The sequence below is a fragment of the Lucilia sericata genome, unplaced genomic scaffold, assembly GCF_015586225.1.
Source record: "Lucilia sericata isolate MDLA Ls3-8-SP2 unplaced genomic scaffold, ASM1558622v1 Contig000064F_arrow, whole genome shotgun sequence".
Lineage (NCBI taxonomy): Eukaryota > Metazoa > Arthropoda > Insecta > Diptera > Calliphoridae > Lucilia > Lucilia sericata.
The window spans coordinates 785,066-807,871 of NW_023994099.1; the positions used below are offsets into that span (position 1 = coordinate 785,066).

Genomic DNA, 22,806 nt, shown 5'->3' on the forward strand with positions numbered 1-22,806 from the left:
TATATTTATTATTATACGAGTAGTGAGTGTGTGGTGTTTATATCATTTTAATTACAGAAATAGATATTTTTTGTTTATTTTTTGAAGCCTTGGGCCTTTGAATTTTTTTTATTTTTATTTTCTTAAAATATATTTTTTATTAAAAAAGTAAATGAAAAATGTTGACTATCAAATACATATTGTATGTTATTATATATGTATATTATTACGAGTCGATACTCTTAACGAACTATACAAAATCCAATTCACAATGGGTAAAAAAGCTGGCAGACAGACATTTTCATTTTCATAATAAATTTATAGAGTGACATACATGCATTTGTTATTAATAATTTTTTTAATCTATAAAAACGATACGTTTTCATTTTTACACAATTTGTCTATATTTTATACATAAAATAGTTTTTATTGTTAAACGTTACCAGTCTACTACTTTAAACAAACAAAAAATAAATTTCTAATTGTTTTACTTATTTCTACCCATTGTGTTAAATCAATGAAGTGTTTACTATATATTTAAAAAATTAAAAAATGGCTGAATTTTATTTAGCCTTTTTAAAATCATTTCATTTCGTATGCAATTTTAAGAAACCAATTTAAATTAAAATGTTAATTTACATAACAATAAGGTGTGTTATTATTTTCCATTTTGGTAACCATATCAATCGAATTTTTAATAATTTATTTTGACTGATTTGTTAGAGGAAATGTATTGTAATATTTAAAATATATACGATTGGATATTTTTAAATATTATTTTTTATATTAAAATGTATTAAATAAAAAACTTGCCTATTCCGAAGTTCTAGTTCAATTTGTGATTTCATTGAATGTATTTTTATGTATTTCGCTTTTATCGATCAAGAAATAATTTATATAATTTTATTTTCCGATTTTTTTGTTTATATTTTAGTAAATATATATTTTTTGTATTTTTATGTTTTTTTTATTTATTTTTTTTTTATTTTAAATAAAATTTAGATCCTAAATACTAAGGTTTTGCTTTTACAAATATTTACAAAACACCAATAAAAAATAAAAATAAAATGAAAAAGAAATAATAATAATAATGCATAAATATTATATTAGTTTAAATAAAAATGAAAAGAAAAATTATTTAAAAATATGTGTATGTATAAAATCGTTTGTTTGTGTGTTCTATATCTGTTTCTTCATTAAAATAATTACGTTTTAAAGAAAAAAAAAAAGAAAATTATACAAACTAAACTGTTTTGCTGATGCCATTTGCAAATTAGCACCACATAATAATTAATTAAAAAGAAGATAAATATAAAATAGTATAAAAAGAAAAATAACACAACTAAATTATCTTTAAAGAAGCTAAACATTATTCCATCTATGCATTTATGAATTTTGACATATTTGTAATGAACATTTAAAAATGCTGTTAATTTAATATTTTTAAAGGGTTTTTTGCTTTAAGGTTTTGTTAACTAATTGTTTCATACAAAAATTCTCGAAAGTACGTATTGAAATAATATGCAAGTGAATACATATTTTCATTACTTTTTTTATACTTTTTACTTTTTTTTAATCAATCTAAAAGTATTTTTATATACTGGTTATTAAAATGTGTATGTGGTTAGAATACGAATCAGAAGATGTTAAATAAATTAACCAAACGCCGTCCTTGATAAAAGTGCGTGGAATCCTTTTGTTCATGTTTCAATGTAAGTCTACATTTTGCCCTCAATATTTTTTACGGGGTTTGAGTAAATATATAATGTTTAATTACTACTTGCCTGCTGTTCATTATTATTTTATTATTTTAGCACAAACGATTTGCTATGAATTGCTTGTAATATTTGTCAATCAGTTTTTCAATTGATTTGTTGTTTGGCTTCAGTAATTAATGCCAATAACGAGTCCAACTTTAAATCTTTAAAACGCGCAAAATGATTCATTATAGGTTGTATGGAATCTGATTCGATGGCGGCACAAATTGTTTGATTTTGTATTGTTCGATTTAAAGATAATGCAACTTGATCCAAAAACTGACGCCAACTATCTTTATTGTTTTCAGTTAGTGTTGCATCGTCATTTGCTACATAAATATTTTCAGCTTGTAGTATTAAGCAAACCAACGATGATATGCCAAACTGGAAAAAATAGAATAATTAATTTTGGAAAGTTCACGTATAAAAATAATATAATTATGAAGCTTCTTTTACAAAAATGCTTCTATTAAAAAACTCAATAAATTTCTTAATATTTCTGTTGATAATTTTTGATCAATCATATATTTTTTCCCCAAAAGAATCTAAAATTTCATAGGGCACTGGCACACATTCAATATATATTGATCAATATGTATTGCGACCCATTTTAATAGATTGAAGAATACCTTGGCTATGCTACACGTTCAACATTTATCACGTCAGTGTTTCCATTATTTTGCGGTAGACCGTCGGATGATAACAAGAATGGGAAAAACCCCAAACTAACACAAATTTACAAATAATAATGCTCTTTGATATTTTTAATATCTTTTAAAAATATTTAATTTTTATTTGTTTTATTTTATTTATTTTCCACATTTTATGTATGTATTAAAGCCTGCACAAGACAACAATAATGATACAATTTGTTAAAAAATATCGTGTGCTTATAATGGCGCACGATTTTTTTTAGTAAATTGTCGCATTATTGTCTTGTGCAGGCCTTTAGTATGTATCGTGATTGATATCACAAAATATGCTACACATAAAATATATATCACATCGTCCGTTATAAATATTGATATGAATTTACGATTTCAGAAAATTTGGGTTTTTGTGATATGGAACACGATCCATCAATATTACATTGTACACTTTTAATACATATTACAATACAGAAAATATCACGTTATATATTGGACGTGTGAGACTGCCCATATGAAAACGAGCTGCTAAAAACTATCTACTAATTTTCGTGGACCTTTTGATTTCGTATACCTATAGTATAATATTATCTCAAATTGTTCTATAAAATCGGATTACAAGACACAAATTTTGATCATATTGAATTTTTCACATGTCCGATTTTCTACTTTAGGGTCTTTTGACACCTTCGTCTATGAAGTACAAACTTTACATATTGGTCTCTAAATAAACATATCACTCATTTCTACAAGACTGGCATAATACAAAATTAGTTTTTGTTTTGTTTTTTTTTTTTGTAGTTTTGTGTATCTATTACTTTCAGTGTACAAGTGATTATACCATATTTGTAAGTCCGTCCGTCTGTATGTCCATGTAATCTTTGTGCGCACGATACAGGTCGCAATTTTCAAGATAATTTGATAAAATTTGTCTCATACTCATACCCGTGGTCGAAGCCTCTAGGAATGGTTAAAAACGGTCGTATCCCCCGAGTAGGGCTTTTGAGCTCATAATTATGTTAAATGTTCTAGTATCTGTATAAAAATCGGCAACATTTAGTTTTTAAGTCTAAGTGATACTGCCGATTTTCGCTCATTTGACCCTAACCCGCATTTAAAGTCTCCTTCAGAAAATTACTTGTAGGTCAAAATTCACTTACATATAAACACTATTATTACGATTAAATCTGTATAAATAACTTTAATGTAGGCGTAAATCCCTCTCCCAAAATTTATAAGGATAGGCCCGTATTTAAGTTTAGATGAAAAACATATTAACATTTTTTATACATACATTACTGAGAACGAGAAAAATAAAAAATATTTTTGTTTTCGAATGGTCCTCAGTTCCCTACCAGTGATTAAAAATCCTGACCTCAGTATAATTTGTGAAAAATAAAAATTTTAAAAATTCTGTAATTTTGAACTGATTGCGGGAAAAATAATCTTAAAATTTTTGTGGAGTAATTTTGGTCCACAAAATAATTTTTAGTGGGTTGGAGAGTCATCGAAATATGTGTCAAAGTTGTAATTTTTAGCTTATACAGAAAAATATTTAAAAAGTAGTTTGGCATTTGGTTTGGTCCATTTCAGAATATTTTGAAATTTATATGCCCTTTATAATACACTAAAAGTCGTTTTGCAGAACAGTAATACACTAACAAAATTTTAATTATTTTTCCCGCGATAAGCTCAAAATTACGGAATTTTTTAGACCCATTTCAAAAAGATTGCAGAATTTTTTGAACATATTGTACTAAGATCAAGATTTTCAATCGCAGGTAGGGAACTGAGGACCTTTAAAAAAAAATGTTTTTTATTTGTCTCGTATTTAGTACACTGAAACGCATCGTTTTAGAGGTATTCCTCCTAAAAAGTGGTCCACGGGACCCCCTAACGTACAGTGTCGGACAAAACTAAACTACGAACTTTTACTTGACAGAAAAAAGCTTAGTAAAATTAAAAAATTTGTTATTTTGTAATAAAAATTATTAGTTTAGGAAGAATATAGACTAGAAACAAAAAAAAAAATAAACATTTTGTTGTTTAAAATTAAAATAAATAGTTTTTGGGCTATTACATAACTTAAATTGCAGCGACAAAACCTAAACGCGTAACATTGGATATATTACATTTTAGGAAATTTTAAGGAACTATTAACAAAAATTACAATTAAATAAGTAAATACTTTATCTTGAAGATATTTTAAGATCAAATTAACTATTAGAGTTATTTTTTATCATTCGTCTTCGCAGTACATTTTCCTGCATTTTGAAATTCAAAATGGTTATTCAAAATTATTTTTTGCGATTAAAAGAAAAATAATTTTTAATAAATATCAATCATCGACAGAAATCTGTAAAAAAATCACATTTATCGCACTATAATTTCGCAAATTATAAGCGACTTTCAACCACCAGGCTTATTGGCTGTAGTGGGGACCTCGAAAAAACCATCAAACGCGAGGACCAGTGTCGAATTTGGATATTAAAAATGGTTCTATTGCATTCACAAGGTCCATTGCAATTCAAATACTATTAAATATTATGTCCAAAACTATACATAGAAGAACTGCAGAAGGTTGTTCAAAGTCATAGCGAAGTAAAAACGCTTCATACTTTGCAAAAACTTTTTTAGGGGACTTCGAAGCTAAATTAAAATGATTTTGATAAAATATATTGTGGTAATGAGATCGGAAAATTTTATTTTTATGTATGAAAATGTCCTGCACAATGTAAAGTTGTACTATACAGTGGAGATAATGGCTCTAAAATGGAGAGATCAACAGGAAAACGATTATCAACGGCTTATAATTTGCGAAATTATTGATGGATATATTTTTTTAAGGAATTTGTCTCACTGATTAATATTTATTAAAATCATCCATAATTTTTTTCTTTTAATGGCAAGAAAAACTTTTTAAGAGCCATTTTGTATATTAAATTGCATAAAAGAGCACTACCAAGAAGAATGATCGAAAAATACTTATAAAATCGTAAAAATTTAATTTATATTACGTTAATTTACTGATAAAATGCCTTTAAATGAAAGTATTTATTTATTTATAGTTTCTTAAAATTCACAAAAATTTACCCTCGTATTTTAAAGATATTAATCTTTTACTATTGGTTTATTAAAAAATTTTCATACAAAAGCCCTACAATAACCATCAATACCTTTATTAATCTTTTATGAATACGGGCATTAATATATTCAAAGTTATGTGTTTTAGTTTTGACGCTGCAAATTTAGACTAATTTATATTATGTGATCAAAAACAATGTATTTTCATTTTTTAAACATGTTTAATTACAAAATAACCATTTTTTTTAATTTCACTAAGATTTTTTTTAACAGGTAAAAGTTCGTGCTTTAGTTTTGTCCGACACTGTATATCAGGTTTTAATATATATATTTTCAATGTAGCCGCATTTTTGGAAAAATTGATAATTGAAGAATATTTATGAGTAGCATTCGTTGTTTTCGAGCTATGGTGCATTATTTTTTCATTGCACTTATATTTTCAAATCTTAATATAGATTGAACTAATAACAAATTTATCATAATTTTTACGTTATTCGAAAGCAATTAATATATGATTATATATTGTTACACGTTTTATATCAAATTCGCTCTATGGCCCATAGTGCAATGTCTGTCCATCCATAATTTCAGATAGTATCACAGGTCATATTTATGTGACATATGTGACATATTTATGGTCACAATCAGAGTAATATTTCCACCAAATTTTATTAAAATCAGACTTTATCTTTAAATATTTTGTAACAATTTTTAGATTTTCAAAAGAGTAAAAACACTATGGTTTTCATTAATATTTGAAACAAATTAAAATCTTTTGTCTATATTAGAGCAAGTTGAAGTCGTAGTCTGATTTCAATGAAATTTGGTGGAGATATATTCCTAATTTTTAGATTATGTCAACTAATTTTTTTCAAATTATATTCATAATTCTGACCTGTGACCCCATCGGAAATTTCGGATAGACGGAAATTGCACTATGGGCCAGAGAGTGATGCTGTGATAAGGGAAAAAATGCGACATTATCTGTATTGGAGTTAAAATTATTATGATTTGAAAATGTCATTGCAATGAAAAAATAATGCACTATAGTTCGAAAACAACTAATGTTATGCGAAAATATTCCTCAACCAAAATGTAGGAAATTCAATTCTCTATTGAAATTATAATTACATCAAAACGCGTACGACGCATAATAAGCGAGATATTCACTAAAAACAGATTTTTGTAACCTTTTACATCCAATATGTCGCTTAGCGTACACGATATATGACTTTTAATCCCTTACTAATTATGCTAAGAAGAAGCTGTGTGCTAATTTTCATCAAGCTATCTAAAATTCCGCAGCAAAAACCTTATTTTCCTTGGCTATATGTTACATTGAAAAAAATATTTCAGGAGAAGTAAAAAAATCGTCTGAAATGCTAAATAAATCAATAATTATCAACATTTTCTCAAGATAAGCTTATTTTTTATTAACAAATTAGTATTTGAACCTTAAGCCATTGAGAATTCTGAATCCTAAAAAGGCGTAAATTACATTAAAAAACAGTAAGGTTCAACATTTGTACTAAATTTAAACCAGTTTTTTGTCGCTCAAACAGAACGAAATTTGTCAGGCCGTTAGGCTTCTTTGTTTTCATAAAGATTTTCTAAAATTGGAAATTTTCTTTGAATAATTTCTAAAGCTTTTAAAAGGTCTAAATCACAAGAATTCGTTAAAAGAGCGATTTGTTTTATTTGATGGCAAGTTACGACATCTTACAATTTCGAAGTTAAAATTTTCTAACCTAACCTACTTTAAGAGAGTAACTTTGTAGGTTTTCATTTTCATTTTATTCTCTCGTTGCAAGTACATATGGAGAAAGTAGATGAATAGACCTATGCAAATAAATATATGTATGTATATTCTAAATTATTAAAATATTTTAGAGTCGCATTCAATTCCTATATTTGAAAGAAATGAGGAAGTTAGAATGGAGTGCTCCATGCACTCCGCTACAATATTATTTATTATAGTATTCTTATCTTCATTATTCTTTGTCATTCTTTTAATGATGATAATAATGCAAAAAAACAAAATCTGATGTGACGTCACAACCCTAGGTATATTTATAGCTCAAAACTCTAATGAATCGATGTTATGGTCATGTTTCATTGTTCATCTAACTATCCCAAATATACATAATCCTTCATTTCCAACATACAACTTACCTTACTACAAAATACTCCATTAAATTTTTTATCATTGATTGTAATGGCTGAAGAAATTTTAACAATAATCTCAAAGTTAGCAGATTTGATTTGCTTATTGAATTCAGGATACAAGGAGTATAGTACACCCTCTGTATCATCTCGATCTTTTTTAATAACATTCTGCAATGAGCTGAAAACCGCAATCCATACATTCCAACGAACGTCATGGTTTTCAATGTTCGACATAATACGTCGAATCAAAACCTGTTAAGGAAATTATTTACAAAATTTATATTGCATTCTTTCTAATACCATTCGATCATTTAATAGAGACTCACTTTTCCTTTTCTTACGTTCATCATCGCAACGACCTTGTCATGTTGCAGCCCTGCAACTAGTTTGTCAATTAGAGCTTCTTTCGTTTCGATTTCGTAATTAAATTTGCTCTTCATAGATGGATTATTAGATGAGTCCGAAGCCCGTTCCTCTGGTGTTTTGTTGGCATTTTCCAATTGTTCTAGTGCCGCAATGCGTTCGCTTTCTTTTTTCTTCTTCATCAGTATGGTTGCAATAACATTTGGATTGTTAAGATCTTCCAACTTTAGGAGAATGCGATACAAAGTCTCAATGTGCAATAGAATATAACGAGACTTCCGTTGACTATTGGCTGCAGTCATATCTCCAACAGTATTTGGCATCTGCATCATAGCCGAAGTTTCCGACTTAACACCAACAACACTACTGATGGACTGAATTGTCCCAGTGGCAGCTAGGGATCCTGATTGAACAGATGTACCATCCTTGGCGACGATATTAGTTGAACCAGCTGTGGCCGAATTGGTTTCATTACTCATGATTTCAGCATCAATAATTTTACGTGGTGCCGTTACACTGCCATACTGCAACTTCCCTAGCGAATTTTCAAATTTGAGAGGTGTGAAAACGTACGTTGGCAACTTCACCTCTTGATTTTGGTTGTGATTTTCTGAGTTCCGACGTTCACGGTGCTGGCCATTCCTTTGACCATTCTTATTGCCCAGTTGCACAAGAATAAGTTGTGCGTGGCCCTTGGGTTGGGTTAGTGGATGATTAAGCTGGTTGTCCTTATGTGCTTGGCTGTGACGCAGATTTCCACTCAAGGCCACCTTTCGTTCCTTATAGACAGTATAGTAGTAGTCATCAATATAGGGTGTATCAGTGTTTAGCTGGGACAATTGAATTCCAATCAACCAATGCTTCTCCCGAGTGCTCATTAGATTAGCGTATTCGTCGAATTCTTCGTGCGGCAAATTTCCATTGGCCGAAACTCCGTCACGTCTCAAACTATGATTTTGCTTCTGATTTCCAACGACACCAGTGCCCGCAAGTGCAGCATTTGGCCCCCCAGTACGCTGATTGTGATTATTGTTGATGTTACCATGATTTTGGCCAAGTGCATTCTGTTGCTGGTGTTGTTGAGCTTGTCGTGCGGCGTTTTGGAGTAATGGGTGATTTTGCTGAATTTCTTGAACAAGACGCATATTAAACATGTTGAATGACGAATTCGATGAATTTGGATTTTGATTAAGAAGCATCATCGGATTCGGTAAATGGCCGGGTATACGGTTTGCAACAGATTGCTGTTGCTGCTGGTGTTGTTGTGCCAATATTGCCGCTGGATGAATGCCACGTGCACGCATTGCATTGAAGTTTGGGTGCATTGCAAAATTATTGAGTGCAACTGGTAGATGTGCATTTGGCAGTGGACGTTGATTGGGAAAATTGTTTGGCAATCCACCATGCTGGTTTAGTAGAGGATGTGGTGGCAATTGAGGATGTCCAGATTGTTGAAAATAGAATCCAGGAGGCAATCGATTTCCCGGAGCTCCTAACTGAGGCTGAGGATGCAATGGCGGCGCCTGCGGTTGATCCTGTTGTTGCAGTAAATTTCCTAATGGATGTTGAGCCAAATTATTTGCAAAATTGTTAGATGGTCTTGGCGGCGATTGCTGGTTTGGATTAACAAATCCACGAGGACCCTGCGGACCTTTAATGAAAAAGAATATATATTTATAATTACGAAAATTACTATTAACTGCTGATGTTTTATTGAAAATAATAATAATTTTTACATTTTCTGAAATAACGTAATGAAACAAATTACAAAATATGTTAACCCAATTTAACACGACTTCTTCAAATTGCACATTTTCAATGAATTTTAAAAAAATTTTAATAGAACAATTTCTCAAAAATTATTTAAAGTGATAAAAAAACAAGTAACAAAGTTGAAAACAAAAATAAATAGTTTCAGGAATTGGAGAAAAGCAATGAAATAATCATTCCAAAAGGAAGAAATTAAAAAAAAATTACTATATACATCAAATTTCTTCATTAAATTGTGAATTTTCAGGACTTTAATTGAGATTTTTATTTGTAAGTCACTTTTAAAGTCCGGGAATTGAAGAAGATCAAATGCGTTTTTATTGTTTTTGTCGATTATGTATTATAAATTAATAAATACACTTGAGCAAAAGCTATTTTCAAAATTAAACAAGTAAGAATATATAGTCGGGCATCGCCCGATCATTACGATACTTGACAGTAACATGTAGACTTATAAATAACTAACTTGTGCCGATTTTTGTTGAAATGCTAAAACATTTAACATAATTATGATCTCAAGAGCCCTACTATGGTTTTATGGAGGCTAGGTGAAATAATGAACCGATTTCAACAATTTTTAATAGGCTTCGTCCTTAGGCCAAGAATGTGTGTCAAATTTCAACAATTTATCTATCTAATAGTAGGTCCAATTTTTTGTGAGTTTCAAACATCCTCATTACTGTGCCACAGGGTTTAAAAAATATAACGACACCATATATTCAAAAAGTACTAACAAAATATTTGGCCAAAGCGAGTTTTTGATGGCAAATAATTATCGACGTCCGGTACAAATTTGGTATTAGAATATTAACTTTTGTGCTTTTTGTATCAGTTTCTGTTATTTAGCTATCTCAAAGTACAACGTTTTTTAATGAAAATAAGTGCTATCTTCCATAGTAATTTTACAAAACTTTTTGAAAAATTTATTTTATTAAATATTTAGCTACTTTCTTATTAAGTATAATAAACTGATCGGAAATCTGTTAAAAAAATGGAATTTGATATTTAGCTTATTTTTCTTTTTTCTTAGAAAAAGATACTAATCTGTATGAAAGTTAAAATACATTGTAAGATTATTATAAACAATTTGTGAAAAACAGTTATTAATATGTTCAACATTATGCAAAATATATCTATGTATGGTTGATGTTCTCTGAGACTTTTCGACGTGGGACATTAGTATTAGTGTCATATTTTTTTTAAAATGTTAAAAAGTGTTAATAATTATTTTTCTTTTGAACAATTGAGCTGTTCTCCTATTGCCTTTTACAATTTCCATGCTATATGAAGCTCAAAAATGGAGTATTTGTTTGGTCTATTCACATTATTGATATTAAAAATAATGTTGTAAAACTTATACATTAAATTAAAAATTATATTAACCAAAATACATTATATATCTGTCATTTCATGAAAATAAGATTTTTATGCCAAAATATCCAGCAAACTATCCTGCATCAGTGACATAAATTTCGAAAGAAAAAAATATTTTTTTGCAATTTTATAGCTATTTTTAAATTTCTCTATCTTAAAAAATGAAAAATTCGGAATGCAAAACTCTCTATCTTATCCAGAAATTGCTTCAAACTTTATTATTTTGGTTAATTTTCTGTTGCAAAACAAGTGTTTTTACCAGGGACCGAAAATAACTGTTATTATTTTCTTTCGAAAGAAAAGGTTACGCAAAAAATCCATTTATATTATTTAGGGACTTTTTTACCATTATTATAAGATTTATATTATTTAGGTCTCCGTAACCAATTAACACGGTTATGAATAACACTTATTTAGTAACCAATATTTTTTTTTTTTTTTTTTTTGGTTATAGATAACTAAAATTTATTTAATTTATTTTTTGGTCCATATAAATATTAACGGAATTAAAAGGCAAATTAATTTAAATTATATTTTATTTATAAAATGAATAGACATTTGTTGCAAAACTGGCTGTTTATTTACTTTGCCAAAGATATTTGGAAAAAATATAATCAATAAAAATTTTTTGGTTACGATAATTGTTATTCGTAACCAAAAAAATATATTTCTCTCTGGTATTGGTTACGACGACCAAAATCAAATATCTCTTATAATAATGGTTAATTATAACACTTGTTTTAAATCCATCACTATTAATTGTTAAATGAGACCTTTTCGTCATTTTTATTATAAGCGTTACGTCCCTGGTTTTTACTAATTTGGACATTTTGAACACAAATCCGCAAAATATTTGAAATCGGTTTAATAGTTTTCGAGATATCGCTCATTATGACACTAATTTGATTAGTTTTATAGCCTTGTTTAACCATATAACATTTATTTTGGACCAAAATCTTATAATATGTTGCTTTTTTAACAATTTGGTTTATATTATTTCATTAAATTGCATAAAATATAATATTTATTGATATTAAATCAAATAAATAATGTATATTTCTATGAAAAACTCTCTATCTGAAAGTTGTAAAAAAATTTTCTGATATAAATTTGAGAATAATTTTGCAAATAATGCAAAATTTAAAATTCTTTTTATATAACGATTTAGAATATGGTCGTAAAAATATATAGTAAAAGAAAAAAATTAAAAATCTTCACGAACTAGCTAAATAATCAGTTTTTTTGCACTCCTGAAAACTTGTGTTATTTTAGATAGAGACTATTGAATATAGTCCCTCGATATAATTTTTTATCAAAATTAAACTTTTTATTAAAATTAATAAATATATGGCCATTTCTAATTATTTGTCCCGATCTCTTTAATTTAATCTTTACCAAATTCAAAATTGAAAAGAGAATATGAAGTGCTCAACAACAAGATGCATTCCATTTTAGTGAGCGTAATATAAAGTGAGCGTTCTCAATTAGTTGAAAACAGCTATATGTACATAAGTAGACATCTGAGAACAATATAATATTATGTTCGAATTTTCAAAACTACCCAGCAAAAAAATTTTGAAGTTCCCAGCAAAAAAATTTGAAGTTGTTAAAGAAGAAGGGATATTTTCATGATTTCTTTTGTACGTATTCTATTTAATGCGTTTTAAATACATGCCTAAATTCTAATAAATTTGTCATCAGTGAAGGCATGAAAAATGCACCCAAATTCACTCATGTAACTCCACTATAGGAATTGTAATATTTTACTATAATTTGGTATTCTCTTAGGAGATTTAACGAAAACGTGCATTTCATACAATAAATATTAAAAATTACATTAATTTTTTTATTAGATTTTTGTTTTTGTAGGTACCTACCTACCTAGTAATATTAAGTCCATTTTAACATTAATAAGAGAAGGAAAAAACCAAGACTGTTTAACGGATTTTAAAACACAATGGGTATTTTTCCTCTGCATGAATTTAAATCCAATAAAAATCAGTTAGTTATGTTTTATCTTATTTTATTTTTATCAATATCACACAAAAAAATTATTTAAATATTGATAATTAAATCGAAATACCATTATTAATGCATTTTAAATAAATATAGTGCACCAATGAAAATTCGCTTGAGAATCATCGAATATTCATTGGTTATAAGAACTCATTTAAATGGCGAACTATTTTTCCAAATACGAACACGTGCATGCCAATGACACGCTAATGTTAAAATCATGCATGTTTCCCCTAAATATGAACCAGTTCATTATCAGTTCAACCCATGCATTTACTACTTTTTTTTGCACGTCTTTTTTTGCTGGGTTGTTAAAGAAGAAGGGATATTTTCATGATTTCTTTAGTAAGTATTATATTTAATGCGTTTTTAATACATTCCTAAATTCTAATAAATTTGTCATCAGTGAAGGCATGAAAAATGCACCCAAATTCACTCATGTAACTCCACTATAGGAATTGTAATATTTTACTGTAATTTAGTATTCTCTTAGGAGATTTAACGAAAACGTGCATTTCATACAATAAAGATTAAAAATGACATTAATTTTTTTTATTAGATTTTTGTTAAAATTAGTAATATTAAGTCCATTAAAATTAGTAATATTAAGTCCATTAATAAGAGAAGGAAAAAACCAAGACTGCTTAACGGATTTTAAAACACAATGGGTATTTTTCCTCTGCATGAATTTAAATCCAATCAAAATCAGTTAGTTATGTTTTATCTTATTCTATTTTTATCAATATCACGCAAAAAAAATATTTAAATATTGATAATTAAATCGAAATACCATTAATGAATTTTTAAATAAATATAGTCCACCAATGAAAATTCGCTTGAGAATCATCCAATATTCATTGGTTATAAGAACTCATTTAAATGACGAACTATTTTTGTAAATACGAACCCATGCATGCCAATGACACGCTAATGTTAAAATCATGCATGTTTCCCCTAAATATGAACCAGTTCATTATCAGTTCAACCCATGCATTTACTACTTTTTTTGCACGTCTTTTTTTGCTGGGTATATTCGCGAATTTGAAGTAATTTCCGTACAAATAGTTTTAAAAATGTGTTGGTTAGTGAATTTGAAAAGTAAAAGCAAATTGCCAGTTACAAAATTTTATAGCGAGATTGAAAATTATCAAATTTATTTGGTTTGTGCTCAAACTATATAAATCAATTTTGTTTAAATTTTTTTGGTTTGTGCTCAATTAAGCTAAAACTGAAACAGCAAACTAATTATTTAATACATACTTCGTTAGTTTAGTACGCAAACGTGATAAGTCCTTTTCAGTAAATTTTACAGGGTGAGCAAAAAACGTAATAACTTTTCCCATTTTGTGAATTCTAGTTTTACAATACCAGTTCCGAAACAATTTTAACTTATGACGTTTTCCGCTTCTTCCATAAAATTTACTGAAAGGGGCTTACCTCGTCATACTAAGCTAACAATTTAAAAGCTTATAAAATAATTTTTAATTTAAAATATTTTAAAATATAAAAATTCCTTATACAACTGATATACAAAATTTCCCTAATTTATTATAGGTACAGAGAAAATTTAAATTTTCTTTAGAAGAAAACATCCGACCACAATTATTAGTAACTAGGGTAACCTGGGTGCTTCGCTACCCATTCAAAATTGAAATTACTTTAATAGTTTTATGTCAAAGTTCAAGTTATAGTAACAATTGAGAGATTATAGTAACAATTGAGAGATTATAGTAACAATTGAGAGACGAAAAAGTATCAAAAAGTTCTTTATTCAAGAATTTCATTCAGTGTATGTTCAATAATCGTGTTTTTTAGCTTCTTCCCAGCAAAAAAATTTTGAAGTTGTTAAAGAAGAACGGATATTTTCATGATTTCTTTAGTAAGTATTCTATTTAATGCGTTTTAAATACATGCCTAAATTCTAATAAATTTGTCATCAGTGAAGGCATGAAAAATGCACCCAAATTCACTCATATAACTCCACTATAGGAATTGCAATATTTTACTATAATTTGGTATTCTCTTAGGAGATTCAACGAAAACGTGCATTTCATAGATTAGATTTTTGTTAAAATTAGTAATATTAAGTCCATTTTAACATTAATAAGAGAAGGAAAAACCAACACTGCTTAACGGATTTTAAAACACAATGGGTATTTTTCCTCTGCATGAATTTAAATCCAATCAAAATCAGTTAGTTATGTTTTATCTTATTTTATTTTTATCAATATCAATTTCGCTCTTATAGATTTATATTCAATCAGGTCCGTCTAGATTAAACATTTTTGTTTCTATTTTAATATTGACGATGATAGTGGAGTAAATTCTTTATATGTCGATAATATTAATAAAAATAATACCATTTTCCCCTTTTTCGAAAATTAAGTTTTCAAAATACTATATGTTTAAATCTATGTTTTCAAAAAGTATCAAACTATTTACCGGAATTTGATCCTGTACAGGCCTTAGTATCCGAATTCCAAAATAACAAGCAGTAGCTTATTTTGTGTGAGTAAATTAAGAATTTTTTAAAATTTTACTTCCCATATTTTTAGTACTTTTTTTCTCCCAAATGAAATATTGAACGATTTGTTTCAACAAATATTGCAGGGTTAGCCCATAATTAAATACACTGAAAATAATCCATGCTCAACTTTACGAAAAAAAAATTTCGTAACTTCTATTTTCGTAATATTTACAAAAATTTCGTGTATAATACGAAATATTATTTAATAAAACCCTTTTCTATTTTTACGAAAGTACGAAAACCTTTCGTAATATTTTTTTCTTTAATTTTAGCCAAATTAAATATGTATAATGATATTAATTAAATTATCATTAAATAAAACTACAACATTTTTATAAAATTTAAGAAAAAGTATAATATTATTCGCGAATTATTTTCATAAAAAAAATTAAAAATTCGTGTGGAGAATAATTTTGAATTAAAATTAGAAAAATTATTTTAAAATGAACAAAAATATTTGCATAAATTAATATTTGGTATATTTTACCATATTTATTCAAAATTCACTTTTTTCAATTTAAGTAAATTAGTTTTTCCAAGATTATTTTGATTTATACTAAAATATTTCGTACAATTTCGTATATATTACGAAAGAATTTCGTGGTGCGAAACAACGAACGATTCGTACAATGCACGACATTTTTCGTATATATTAGGCATGGATTTTTTTCAGTGTTTGTATAAGTAAAAAAAATGAAAATGTTTTTTTTAATGTTAAAAAATACCAAAAATATAATTTTGTCCCGTTTACACCCAAAAAGGACAGAATTTTAAATATGTACGAATAGATGTCTAGTTATTTTGAGATATATGACCAAAGTCGAACACATTTAAAGTGATAAAAATGTCAAAATAACACTCATTTTTATTAGCCCTACAATTGGAGCTCATTTTTCATTTCTAAAATAATTGCAAAACACACGGTGTTCGAACACTACAAAAATAGAAGTTGTTTTTTTTTTTTTTTTTTTTTTTTTTTGGTAAAAATTCGGCAGTGCGCTTGATGATCATATAAATTATATATACTTTTGTAGAAATTCTAGTATGTATATTTAACGAAATTATGAGCTATAAAGTTCTTGTATCACTACTATTGTGTAAGATAATTAAGAAAACCTGTTATACCCGTTTTATCCCTTATTTACCCCTAAATAAACAAATTTCCAAAAATCCCTCCTTAGTGGATCTGCCAAAAGACATCTACCGTAAAAATTTCATGATTCTATGTTCAGCCGCTTGGGCTGTGCTATGGTGAATCAATTAGTAACGTGACTCTTTTATATACAGTGATGTTCCGAAAAATAGAACCACCTCCTCTTTCAATGAAGAATCGAGTTGGAAAAACTAACTGAAATTTTTTATTGATCTGTTATGAATATAATACCATTATTTTTGCAACAATTTAGGCGTCGATATTTGTAATTATAATGTAATTTTAAATTAAGCATATAAAAAGGTGTGACAAAAAATAGAGCCAGTTTGCAAAAATATAAAAATATAACAATTTGTAGACAATTTCAAATTGAAATCGATCCTAATAGTAAGTTAAGCTTTTTATTATAATTCTAAAAGGATCTCATTAAAAAAAAAATAATTTTGAGTCCAAAAAGGGGCAGAAGCAAACATTGCAGGCGATACAGCAGAAAAACGATAAAAAAACACTCCATGATCTAGGAAAGGGCTATAGACAAATTGTTAAAATAATTAGATGCTCCAAGAAAGTCCACAATGTACTATTAATATCATTGAACATTGTGGCGGATACGTAATGGTGTGTGTATATTTTTTCTTGTTTGTAACATGGTCTCTATTTTAGATTGAGGGAAGATAGAACTGTAAATATCCCATAATTATAATTAATGATGATATGCTGAATGAGAAATAGCACTTTTTAAGGAGATTCCCAATATTGTGTCTACAAAAGAGCAATTTTTTTTACATGAGTCCATATTTCTTGCTCCAAACAGAGGTGTTATTTTCTTATTTTTTCTTAATATTTTCTGGTTTAAACTTATGTATTTCTACATTTTATACTATTTTCTTGGACCAAAGAATTATTTCAACAATATGCCTATAGCCCTTACCTTGAACATGGCGTATTTTTATCATTTTTCTGCGGCATCGCCTGCAAAGTTTGCTCTGCCTCTTTTGGACTGAAAATTAAAGTTTTTTAATTTTGTTTGTTTGTATCGATTTGAATTTGAAAATCGTCAACAAATTGTTAAATTTTTACGTTTTTGCAAACTGGCTCTATTTTATGGCACACCTTTTTATATAGCTTAATTTAAAATTACGAATAGCGACGCGTAAATTGTTGTAAAAATAATGGTATAATATTCATAACAGATCAATACAAAATTTCAGTTAGTCTTTCCAACTCGATTCTTCATTGGAGACATTTTAAGTGAAAAGAAACTTTGAAAGAGGAGGTGGCTCTATTTTTCGGAACATCACTGTATGTATATATGTAGATTGATAATTAATAGTAATAAGAATAAGACATCTAAAAATTTATTATTCCCCAATATTAGATTCCTTAAAAATTTTTTATCCTATGATTTTTGGTTTTAAAACTTAAAATGTTCATTTTGAAAACTTACTGCTAAGAGTATATACTTTAAAATTTGTGTTCATAATGTACCTTTTTGCGCCAATAGTAGGGAATATTGTTGAGACAGCATTTGCTGTTGCTGTTGTTGGTGATGCCCTTGTTGTAGATGTTGGGGTTGTTGCTGTTGTTGCAAAGGGGTTGGTGTTTCTGATGAATGTCTTAAAATATCATGCAAAATTTTTTGTTGTTTTGCAATCATATCGGCCTCTTGTTGCTGCTGTTGATTTTGTTGCTGATGGTGAACTAGTGGTTGCTTAGATATGGATTGTTGCATTATCATATTGCGTTCGATATCTTCCAAAGTGCAAATTTTCGGCTGCTGCTGCTGTTGTTGCTGCTGTGACTGTGGAGGCATATGTGGAAATTGAGGCAAACCAAAAGAGTGATTTTGTGATTGCAGTTGTTGCTGTTTCATTTGAAGTTGTTGTTGATTGCTTTGAACCTGATTTTGTGGTTGTTGGTGATGTTGAAACGGAGAGGGAAAATGCTCACGTAAGAAATCTTCTGGATTGGAGGACATTCGATTTCCAATCGCGACATTACTTGGTGTCCCACCGATTGTTCTATCTTTCACTCCTAAAGACCAAACACTAGGATCCATTTTGACAGTATCACCCAATAGGCCACTCATACTTTCATTGTCTCCATAGTTTAGATCAACATCATCTAATTTCATACCAGACAAATTTAGTTCAAGGTCTGAGTCCGCCAAGCGTTGTGATCGGCTATTTTTCATTCCGGACAACGAGCCATAAGCACCACTAGACACTGCATGGGCGCCGCTGTCCAATGTGTCGCCATCTCCGTCTTCATCGCCCGTCAAACGTACTAAATTTTCATGAACTTCCTCCCAGTCTCCATTAATTGCTGATCCGAAGGTCTCGTCATTTAAAGCATCATATTCTTCTTCTGATGGTTCAGCAATCTGCCCTCCTCCATCGTCGTCCAACTATTATTTATCAAAGAAGAGAAAACAAAAATGTACACATTTTAGCGATTACAAAACCACTTGCATTTTTGTGCCACGGGTGCTCTTTGAGAACCCCGTGAAGTATTACTGTTCGTAAGCACATAAATAGTGACCGCTGCGACCGACCAAAGCAACACCATCGCGACTAGATTCCTATCATTTCTTAACGCATGATTTCCAAAGTTTTTAATATCATGAAGTGTATTTTACATGTTCCAGATAAAATGAGGGTTCCACTTACCGGCACAGAGGTATCAAATCCAAAAAATGAGTCTTCCATCGATAAATTTTGTTTATTTTATGTGAAATTATCATGACTTGTCATGCCAATATGGCCGCAGAGATCTGCGCCGACCGAAATTTCACAGTGGCGGCTGCTGGCTCTAAGAATGCTACCGCCGTAATTTTATGTCGGTTGTTGGCCGGCTAAAAAAATGATGTGCAAAGCAGGTATGGAAAAATTAAAATTTGAAATGACATTCAATTATACCTTTTAAGCGTTGTATGTCGTAATATTTTTTGATTCGAAACAAAACAAATTCTCACGAAAGTGAAGGATATAAATAAAACAGAAAGGTTTAAAATAAGTAAAACAATATATGTTTTTTTTTAATTTTTTTTTTTACCTTTTTTAATGTCTTATACGTTTATTTTGTGAAAAAAACGAAGAAATATTGTTTTTGACGTTTTAATATTATAGGGCACATTTTAACTAAACTTACTTTCAATTCCCAAACAGTAAACTTCCTAAAAATTAAGATGAATTTTTAAAATTGTTGAATTTTTTGAACTTTTTGTGTTAAATTGAACTTAATTTAATATTGTTAATCCAGTTTGTCAAGATACTTTGATATTTAAGTCACATTTTAATCTCAGGAACTGAGTTGAATTGAAAACAATATAAATATTGCTCGAAATTTCGTCCAAAAATCGGTGAATTGCTATTATCTATAAGTGGATCTAAAACTTTTTCGGTTGGAAATCTTCTCGAAAACTAATTTTATATAAAATTTAACAATGTAAAGTAATTTCTTTCACTGCTCATTTTATTTAAGATATTTTGAATGTGAGAACATTGAATCAGCTTTCACGAACCATACGGTAAATTAAATGGTGAAAAAACTATCATTAGTTGTGTTTTTTCGAAGTATATGTATATACATTTTCAGTACAAATTTAAGTAGGTATAAATTTTATAAGTAGCTAAACATATACCTACTTAAAAATTAAGTATGGATAACGTGACCGGACATTCCGCTTTTTAAAGGTTGATCCCAACTTAGATTTCAATACCGCTTTTTAATAACAAATCCCACTTTTAAATAACAAATTCCGCTTTTTAATAACAAATCCCGCTTTTAACAGGACAATTGTCCTTAATTTTATTATAATCAATTTGGGATTTACTATTTAAAAGTTTAAAAATTAAACTTTAAATTAAGAAATTTTGTTAGAAAATACAATGTCTGTCCATTAACAAAAATATGTTACATTAGCAGAAATTGTTTTTGTATTTCAATATAAATTTCAAATATTTTTGTCAAAATTAGTAACAACTTTTAGTTATTGAACAGACAGAGAGATTAAAAAAATACTTATTCTAGTATAGACATCCACTTTTTTGGACCCATGACTTTTAATGAACTTAAAAGCCCATTTCGGGGGGAGGGTTGTATGGGGGCTAGGTGAAATAATGAACCGATTTCAACCATTTTCAATAGGGTTCGTCCGAAAAACACGTATGATCCAAATTTCATCAAAATATCTTGAAAATTGCCATCCGTACCTTGCGCACAAGATTTACATGGACAGCCAGCCAGCCGGACGGACGAACATGGCTTAATTGACTTAGGAAGTGATACTGAGTCGATCGGTATACTTTAAGGTGGGTGTAGGACCGATATTTTTGTGCGTTACAAACATCAGCACAAACGTATAATACCCTCCCCACTATGTTGGTGTAGGGTATAATTAGTTCTATTTGTGGTCCCATTCTGATTTGTTTCATTTTTTTAATTTTTTTAACTAATATTTCAGAGTGATTTTATCGAATTTTTCTTTCTTATGAGTTAAAATCTCTCTACCAAATTTTATGAGGATCGGTCCACAATTGACTCTAATCCCCATATAAGGCCCCTTCATAAAATGACTTTAACGCTCACTACTGGCTTAAAAATAAGAGTACAGCGCTGAAATTAGACATACTTAGGTTTCTTACGAGCACAAATCTATCTACCTAATTTTATGAGAATCGGTCCATAATTGACCCTACCCCACATATAAGGTCTCCTTCAGAAAATGACTTGAACGCACATTACTGGCTTGAAACACATATACAGTAGTAAGTTTCTTACAAGCAAAAATCTCTCTACCGAATTTTATAATTGACCTCAATTAACCGATCATATATATTCATGGTTAAAAAGTTGGACAAAAATATTTTGTTTCTAAAAATTAATATTAATATCGATATATGTACATATGTACGTCTTTGTCGAGTATAATATTTTTACTTGTTTTGCTATTAAGTTTTATTAAATCCGGATTTAATGAATGACAATTTTCAAAATCCCGCTTTTTCAATATATTTTCATTCAAATCCCGCTTTTAATCACTCGGATGCCGCTTTTATTCCAAAACCATCTGGTCATGTTAAGTATGGATAACAATGCTCTCAAGTTTTCAAAATATATACACCCTGGATGGTTTGTGAATTTGATAAGAAAAATTAAATTGCCAGATACAAAATTTCAAAGCAAATTGGAAAAACATTTTCAAATTTGTTCGATTTTTTTGGTGTGGAAACATTTTTTTAATTAGTTTGTGTCCAAACTAAACAAAAATTGAATTGCTGTCAAATAATTCATGTTAAGCAGTCATACTGTTTTATTCGAAGTTTTTATAATTATATATATAAATTTCGAAAAAAACACAGCAGTAGTATGGATAACAATTCTCCCAATTTTTCAAAATATATACTACACCCTGTTGTGATGTGTTGTAAATTTGATAAGAAAAATTAAATTGCTAGATACAAAATTTCAAAGCAAATTGGAAAAAATTCAAATTTGTTTGAAATTTTTGGTGTGGAAACATTTTTTTAATTAGTTTGTGTCCAAACTAAACAAAAATTTAATTGTTGTCAATTAATTCATGTTAAGCAGTCATTTTATTCGAAGTTTATATAGTTATACAGTAGCGCCTTGATTATCCGTAATTCGATTATCCGGCAACATCAATTATCCGGGACGGAAAATTTTTTTGCGTCGACATAATTTTATTATGCTTTGAAAATTTACATGTGGCAATTTTATTTTGCTTATCGAATTCACAAACCTACCTGTATATATTTTGAAATTTTGGGAGCATTGTTATCCATGCTTTATTTTTAAGTAGGTACATACAGTGGTAGAAAAAATAATTGAAACGACTTTATTTTGTGGTGAAAACTAAATTTTCTCAAAAACTACCCGTTAGAATTTGATGATTAGTATTTCAAATAAATGGTATTCAATTTTTAAAATTTTAATTATAAATGAAGT

The 22,806-nt window shown here is 28.6% G+C and overlaps 1 protein-coding gene across 1 annotated transcript; it reads right to left on the bottom strand.

The window, feature by feature from the left end:
* Positions 1 to 940: 940 nt before the first annotated feature.
* Positions 941 to 19,642, bottom strand: LOC119616266 (putative uncharacterized protein DDB_G0271606). Its single transcript, XM_037972601.1, has 5 exons — positions 19,506 to 19,642; positions 18,325 to 19,243; positions 7,960 to 9,647; positions 7,640 to 7,885; positions 941 to 2,120 (listed from the first exon to the last, which is right to left on the bottom strand). Exons 1-5 carry the CDS (start codon positions 19,542 to 19,544, stop codon positions 1,842 to 1,844), a joined length of 3,171 nt encoding a protein of 1,056 aa, XP_037828529.1. The 5' UTR covers positions 19,545 to 19,642; the 3' UTR covers positions 941 to 1,841.
* Between the last annotated feature and the right edge of the window lie 3,164 nt (positions 19,643 to 22,806).

Bases quoted from the DNA above. Each gene is read 5' to 3' on its own strand.
- LOC119616266 (XM_037972601.1), bottom strand. From the start codon at position 19,544: ATGGAAGACTCATTTTTTGGATTTGATACCTCTGTGCCG. The intron at 19,244-19,505 runs GTAAGTGGAACC...GATAAATAATAG, and splicing joins GATTTGATACCTCTGTGCCG to TTGGACGACGATGGAGGAGG. The intron at 9,648-18,324 runs GTACATTATGAA...TTTTCATTAAAG, and splicing joins CCTACTATTGGCGCAAAAAG to GTCCGCAGGGTCCTCGTGGA.